General features: G+C 43.9%; 1 protein-coding gene across 1 annotated transcript; it reads right to left on the reverse strand.

Annotated features, from left to right (window-relative positions):
• BJ212DRAFT_1209646 (uncharacterized protein) lies at positions 1-1,798 on the reverse strand (the record flags this gene model as incomplete). The annotated part of the gene is made up of 2 exons (XM_041329204.1): positions 1-223; positions 1,704-1,798. Coding segments are annotated over 2 exons (318 nt in total), but the record flags the coding sequence as incomplete, so codon positions are not given.
• Positions 1,799-8,546: the final 6,748 nt, after the last annotated feature.

Here is an 8,546-nt window from a genome sequence, read left to right on the forward strand (position 1 = left end):
GTCAAGCCAATCCTTGTGGTCATCATCCTCTGCAGGATCTAACTCTGTGGGTGGTCTCCTTGAGAGACTGTCTGCTCCGGTATGCTTGGAAGTGGGCATGTGAATGAGTGTAACAGGAAATAACAATATACCTGCAATCCATTGATTGATGGTTGCATTGGGTTGGAGATCTGGGTTATTGATCATGCCTTTTATATACTTCACATCAACCTCAACCATTGTCCTGCATGATTTGGGAATCATGCAGAACATGTATATGACATATCATCCCACATTTCCATAGTCTGTTAGCTTAGTCCTCAGACTACACAAAATGTACTTTGAGTACAGACTCAAGTGCAATATTTCACTTTGCATGCTCCAATCATGCAAAAATATGGTGTGTTGAAGAAAAGTCAAATATGATGAAGAAGTCATATATTGACCTAGTCAAAGTTGATAGTCATACAAAAGTTTGGGTTATTGCCTATCATTTGGCTTATTTACTTTGACTAGAAATAACCAAGGAGAAAAGATAAAACCCTATCAAAACCCTATCTAAAAAGCCAGTGTTTTGATTTGTTCTGTCTTATGATTTATTCTACTTTATTTTCTTCATATTTTTCTTTCATTTCTTTACCTACTTGATTCTTTGACCTCCCAGAGACTCCACAAAATGCACCTGCAGGGTATGATGTCATGATGATGTCATATAGCTCCACAGAAATTTCTGGAATATTCTGTTGGATACTATGAAGCCATCTATGATGTCATAGTGATGTCATTGGATGCTAGAATGTTCTACTCCACTTGGCTCCACAATGAGGTCATTTCCCTTTCCAACCTTATTTCTTGGTACTATACAGTTTCTCCCATCTCATGTATTTAAGGAGAGCACTTCTCCACCCATAGAAATAAGAATCTCTTTTATCATTTAAAAGAACCTCCACTTCTTCCACTTTCTCTGACATTGACACTCTTTGTGTTAGCCAGGAAGTGCAGACCAAGTACATACTCGCTCTGAGATCATTTATTCTTTTCTTGACTGTACCTGTGCTGTCTAGTGTGCATCTGACATATAGTTTCAGAGGACTAGAAGTACCAAGTCAAGCCATATTATCTGTGCCTGCAGATTCCTTTGTTGGATCATCTGCTCTTGTATCATATCATCTTCCTTGGATTAAACCCTTTGCATTTAGGCAGGGAAATACAATCAGCTTCTACCTAGCTCCCTTTTATAAGTCCTTTAGTATATCAAGGAAGGGGAATATCATTAGCATTATTTGCTACCTAGTTTTGTGCATAGTACGCACCTATTCTTTATTTTCTGTCTAGTCAAGTATAGGACTAGAGAGACTCACCCACAAACTCTATTCTCTATCTAGTCAAACATAGGACTAGAGAGACTTACCTACAAAATCTATTCTATTTGTCTAGTCAAACACAAGACTAGATAAAATTCTATCTACATACTCTACATTATCTGTCTTGCCAGATAAAGCTAGGCTTGTATTGTAGAACCCCTATTTACAACCAGGTAGAATAAAACCACCAGGCTGTATAGCAGGTAACCTCCCACAAATGCTGTGTAATCTACCATGAAAGAAGAAAAGTCGTAGACTGTGAACTTGAGGTTGTTGGCAGCATTCAGTCTTATCAAAAGTGTAATTGTGGTGTCATTGCCTTTTGACCACTTTTATATAAGACACCTCAAGTAAGAAGACACTGTTAGGTTGGTGATGCCAAAGATGAATACGCATACTGCCCGAAGTGTGTGAAATAGGCCATAAAGCTCTAGTTTCACTTGAGAGTAGCGGCTTTCAACTTCCATGAGCGAAATTGAACTGAAGCGACTGGGATAGCATTTGCTGTTTTCACCCACTTGAAGGAGTATGAACCCTATAGTGATGGAAGAAGTGTCAACTGTGAGGATAACTTCCCATCTGCATTTGTAATCAAGTGGTAGGAGTGTGGGAGACTCTAATATCAAGTCCTTCAGGGTCTGCATAGCTACCTGTTGTTCCTTGTTCCATTCAAATGGTACATCCTTGTACATGAGATTGATGAGTGGGCATGCTTTCTTAGAAAAATCCTTGATGAATATGTGCAAGATGCCACAGGTACCTAGAAAGCCACACACTTCTGTGACAGTATGGCATTCTGGCCAATCACATATCTTTTGCACTTTGGAGTCTTCCAGTACATGCCCTTCGAAGGTGCACTTGTGCCCTACTATGATAGTGGTAGGTGCAGCTAGGACGAATTTAGTAGCAGATACAGTTACGCCTATGTTCTCCAGGCGCTGGAGTATGCGGTTCACCACTGTGCAATCCTCCCATATAAAATGACATATTCCTGGGTTCTCCACTATGGTTTCATATGAGCTGTCAGCTCTTTGATAGTGCATTTTGACTGATTTGATAGGGAGGTCATTGTCATATCCCATATGCCGGACCTAGATCCCATAATATTCCCACGCCTTCCGGGCCTATTTCCGGACCCCATATCCAACTCATCCCCAGATCCCCTTCTGCTGTGTGCTCCATATCTAAGCAGGATTAGCTCTGCTATGGAATTACCCCTGAGCTCTGGACCTCTGGATCTTCACTACTAGCCTGATCTGTACACCCCTATCCTGTCCATCCTATGCACATTCCGTCCAGCAAGACATCTGGACTTCACCTCCTCTTGGATTCTGGACTACATCCACCACCTCACATATCTCAGTCCTGTTTCTGCCCTGCCTTCCAGATCCCCAGATCTCCAGACCTCCAGATATTAACTGTACTATCTCTGGACCATTCCCACCCTCCGTCTGAAATCCTGCACCTATCCCCACTTAGACATCTCCACCTTTCCGGTTCTCGGTTATCTCTGTTTCTGTCTTGCTGATTGATCCTTGTACTAGTTTCATCTCCAAGTTCATTTACTTATGTTCCATCTTACTTACCAATGTGTTTCCACATGCTCGTACATAGCCTTACTCCTTTGCTTACTGATCCTCTCAGATATCCTCTAGTATATAACTCCTGTACAACTCCTGTAGAGTCCTCAGTCTGAATATCATCTCAGATCCTGTTCTATTTGCCCAATCTTCTTCCAGACTTCAGTCCATCTGAGTTTGTCCTTTTCCATAAGGCCTAGGGATGGATTCCCTAGGCTGGAATTCTGGACCTTCGGATTTGTCCCCTATGTCTCTGTCCCAAGTCTAGGGATTGCTTCCCTAGGCTGGAGTCTTGCCTTTCTGGCACTTACCCTCTCTCTGGACTTTGGTCCACTTCCTGTCTCTCCAATGCTACCTAAGGGTAGTCTACCTCTGTTTGCTTCTGCATTGGACTTCGTCCGATGTAGCCCCTATTCCTTCCAGATGTCCTGTCCCTTGTACCTCTGGGCATCCTGTCCTTCAGACATTCCACCCTCCATACCTTTGGACATCCTGTGCTCTGGGCCTCCAGATCCTCAGTCCTCCTGTCCTCCATACTCTGGACCTCTGGACCTCCTATCCTTCCATCCTGTTTCCTGTAGAAGTATTACCTTGCAGTGGGAACTCTCCCATGCTCCTCCAGACGTTTCCTGCACTCCTCTAGAAGTCCTCCCACACTCTCTACCAGAGTAGCCAGCCTCCGGAAGTCCTTTGGACTTCGACGGACCATCATCAGACTTCATCTGAAATGAAGGACACATACTCAGGTAAGGGGCACAGCATACGAGCTGAGGCCAAGCCCCTCTGAGTCAGTCTCTCTCTCCCTTGAGCATGGTTCTTAACAGTCATCAATAAATGGGGAGGTATGCTTCGGGATTTCATCCTGTAGAGCAAAACAGGAGTCACCTTGATATACTTGTACCACATTCACATGCCCTTGTGGGAGCATTGTTAGCTGGTGTGGTCCTAGGGGTGTTCTGAAGGTTGTGAGGTCGCGGGACTCCTCATGTAGCATGTGCTGGTCATACCCAGAATATAAGTCCATCATACTGTATACTGCATATCCAGCAAAAGATTCAGCTAATTGTTCAACAAAAGGAGGGAGTGATGAGTCTCAGATAGTCACCATGTTCAGTGGTTGAAGATCATGTACTAATCGCAGTGATTTACTGTCTTTCTTGACCATGCAAAACCACTGCGAATGGTAGGCTGTGGTTGATGGTTCATACACACCAGACTGGATCTTTTCTTTGATGATGTGGATAACTTCTCCAAGGGTTGCTGGCGGTATAGGGATATTGTGTTGAGACCAGGGAGTGTGTGGGATGGTAGGAATTTTGTAGGGAGGGAAATAGGTTTCATTGAGACATCCACGCTTGGTTGTGTCCCATGCAAATGCTAATTCATGTGTCCAGATGAGCCAGTGTATAAGCTTAAGCTCTTCCGGCCATAACCAGTTAGCGGGGTCTAAGTCCAATTTGTCTGCTCTTTCTTGGGTGAAGCAAACACCTGGGATGAAGTCAGGCAGGTGGGTTGGCAATTGGGGCATGCCTGCCAATGGGTCATCAGGTAATCTTCTTGTAATTCTATATTCAGGCAGCATGGTGGTTTGAACCGGGCAGACCTTCTTTGCGACTGGCTTATAAACCAGTGCATGTCAGGTTTTGTTGAAAGAATATACACTGTTAAATGCGTCAACAGATGTACAATCAATGATTGAGCATGTAGATACAAGATTATTATAGCATGCTGAGAACTGCATGGATGAAAAGGAAAATAAGGTATGTTTGCTCTGTAAGAGCGAGTATTGCATGGTTGGCACAAGATGAAAATTAGAACCAGGAAGTAATATAGTAGGACAAGAAATAAGAGAGAGCAGTGGGTAGGAATCAGTCCATTTGTCTCCTTGTGTATTGTGCAAACCATCAATTATCAAAAACCCTTACCTGTCCTCCAAAACCCTGACCCTTTTCGACAATTCGCCCTTGCCACTGATGCATCACTTGTTGCCACTGGTGCAGTCCTCCTTCAAACCAACAAGAACAGTGCATATCACCCATGCAGCTATCTTTCCCAATCCTTTAACCCCACTGAAAGAAATTATCAGATCTATGATCATGAACTCCTTGCCATTATCCATGCTTTGAAAGCATGGTGACATTACCTTGAAGGGAACCCTCACCCTGTCATTGTATTCACCAATCACAAGAACCTCCTCTACTTCCACTCAGCACAGAACCTCACTCACCAACAAGCACATTGGCAGTTAACCCTGAATGAATTTGATCTTGAACTCCACCATGTCCCAGGAAGCAAACTTGCCACTCCTGATGCTCTCTCATGCTGCCCTGATCACTCTTCCAATCCCCTGGATAATTCCAATGTCACACTCCTCCCCGACACCATGTTTTCTTGTCTTATTGACAATGGCCTTGCCAATGCCCTGAAAGCCATGGACCCTCTCTCTGACCCTGTCATTCTGGCTGCACAACAAGCCCTTGATGGGTTAAACGCACCCTGTCATATACCATTCCAGACTCTCAACTCTAAATCCACTTCTCCAGATATCTGGATCTGAGATCCAGATCTCCAATGATCTGATCTATCTTTATCTTCCTCCTGGAATCCAAACCCTATATCAGCACCCAACCCCATTTAGACTTCCCCTGTCTCTGGACTCTGGTTAACTATGTTTCCCTTCTGATTATTGATCCATTACATACATTTCATTTCCAGTATTCATTATTGGTGATCCATCCTACTTACTAATAGACTTTGCATATGCTTCATACATAGCCTTTGTGTTTGCTGACTGATTCCTATATGATACCTACAGTATATAAACCTCCTGTAACTCTCGGAAATACTTCAGTTCAAATATCATCTTAGTTCCTGCTCATTCCTGTGTCCTCTGGACTCAAGCCAAGTCTCTTGTCATATTCTGAGTCTTAGGATTGTATCCTAGACTACATCTCCGGCTCTACCTTAGGGTAATCTATCCCCTGTTAGTTTCTAGTCTGGACTTCGTCTTGATTAGCCTTATCCACTTGTCCAAGTAACATCTGAACATCTGTTGTCCACCCTAGTCAAATCCCAGAAACTCCAGACAACTGTTCTAGCCCCCAGAAATTAAGGGCACATACTTGGGAAAGGGGCACAGCATATGAGCTGAGGCCAAGCCCTTGTGATCCGACCCCCTTGAGCATGCGACCTTAACACACCCCCTATGAAATCTGCCCTTTCTGACTGGAAGTTTGATGATGGCACTTTGTTTTATAAGAACCATGCTTATGTCCCCATTCATCTCTGACACCACATTCTGCACCTCCACCATGATCATCCCACTGCCGGCCACCCAGGACACTTTAAAACTGAAGAATTAGTCAAATATGACTATTGGTGGCCCAGAATGGGCACATTTATCCACAAATACATCAAGGGTTGCACCCTATGTCAGCAAATGAAATCCAACACCCATCCTTCCACACCACCCTTGAACCCTATCCCTTCCTCTGCACTTCGCCCCTTCTCACAGATCTCCATTGATCTGATCACTGACTTGCCTGAATCAGGCAGTTTTGATTCGGTTATGGTCATGGTAGACCATGGCCTTATGAAGGGGGTAATTCTCTCACCATGCAAGAAAACCATTATGTCAGAAGGAGTCACCCAACTCTTTTTCAAGAAAGTTTTTCTCAGATTCGGACTCTATGACAAGATCATCTCCAATAGAGGACCTCAGTTTGCCTCTAAATTTGCCAAAGAACTTGGAAGACTCCTTGACTATGAAGTCGCACTCTCCACCACCTACCACCCACAAACTGATGGACAGACTGAACATCTGAATCAAGAACTCAAAACCTACCTTTGCATTTATTGCCACTCCACTCCTCTTGACTGGGTAAAGCATCTACCAATGGCCAAATTTGTCCACAATCACCAAAAACATGATGCCCACAATGTCTCCCCCTTTCACCTCATGATGGGTTATGAACCCCAAGGAATCCCCTATATTCTCCCAAACTCTGCCATCCCTGCAGCAGAAGATTGAGTCAAATACCTTCAGAAGATCCAAGAAGAAGCCATCTCCTGTCACAATCTTGCCATGCAACGCATGTCTGATCAGACTTTTGGAAAGAAGTTTGAACCCTGGAAGATTGGTGAGAAAGTTTGGCTATCAGCAAAGAATCTCATCACTGGACTACCCTCAAAGAAGCTCACCCCTAAACACTATGGCCCCTTCACAATAGAAGCCATCCTTTCCCCCATCACATTCAAGATCCAACTCCCTGCCTCCTGGAAATCACACCCTGTCTTTCATGCTTCCAAGTTATCCTCCTATTGGGAAACAGAAGTTCATGGCCCGAACCACACCAAACCACCCCCTGACATCATCAATGGACAAGAAGAATACAAGATAGAAGCCATTCTCACCCATAAGGGAAATGTAAAAGGAAAATGATGCTTCCTCATATCATGGAAGGGTTATCCTTCTTCAGATAACTCCTGGCTCCCTGAAAAGGAATTAGACAACACCCAGGAAATCCTGAAAACCTATTAAGACTGCCTTTGACTCTCTCAACTCCTTACCTAGAAACCTGATCTCAGAATATGCCTTCTTCACAATCCTCAAACTCTTCTCTTGAACTCCATCACTCTCAGCTCAAACTTCACCACAAGCGAGCTCTTGTTAAATTGACCCTTTCTTCCCTTCCTTGTGTTTTACCTTTAGATCATTTCTTTTCTGAAGATATTGTTTCTCTTTCTTTGATGACCATTCATTGCAGCGCAGACCTGGCGTCTAGCTATGCCCATACCATTGCAGCTCCTGCTGAAGAAACCACCAAGTGTTCCATCATCTATCATATGACCAAGATCAAATCCCTCATTGCTGAACAACTCCTAGATCGAGGGTTTGAGCAAGCACTCACCCCAGAGATGATCTCTGAGATTGTGAAACTAGAACACTCTGTCTCTGTTGAACCTCTTTGCTTCTTCACCCAAGAAGTCCCTAGATCTCCATCAGAATCTTCCAATGATGACACCCCTGTCCCTTCTTCCTCTTAGCTTGCAGTACATTCTGCAGGAAACCCATGCCGCACTTGTGGTAAGAAAAGAAACACCATCACCTTCAGAATAGGCCTTTCATGTCCCATCACATCATCTCCTGCTCCACCCATCATCATTGATGAAGACAAACCAGTATCCTCCTCTAACTCTCATGCCCCATCTGAGGAAATTTATCATGACTGAAACAGTGTTAACTATTCCACCATCACTTGTCGATACTGCCAGCAGGAAGGACATCATCAGGTCCACTGCCCTCACTACTTCTGCCAAGAATGCCATCACCATGCTCCAAAACACCTCACCGCCTATTGTCCCACTCTTAGGGGATGATGTATCATTAACACCAAACCCAGCTCTTGGGCCTTCCATCACCAATTCAAGATCTATGAAGATAGAAAAGATCTTGAACAAGAGGAGCATGAGAAGCAATTTGTGAGAGACACTGACTTTGACCCTAACAACTATCAGTCTCTTAGTGATTGAAGTCAGTGACTTCAGACATTGACCAGGGGGTAATGTTACAATGCCCCACTCTTTTTCCCATCATCACTGCAGGTGCCTTATGGCTGTACTT

The sequence above is a fragment of the Suillus subaureus genome, assembly GCF_016647635.1.
Source record: "Suillus subaureus strain MN1 chromosome Unknown BJ212scaffold_42, whole genome shotgun sequence".
NCBI classification, from domain to species: Eukaryota; Fungi; Basidiomycota; class Agaricomycetes; order Boletales; family Suillaceae; genus Suillus; species Suillus subaureus.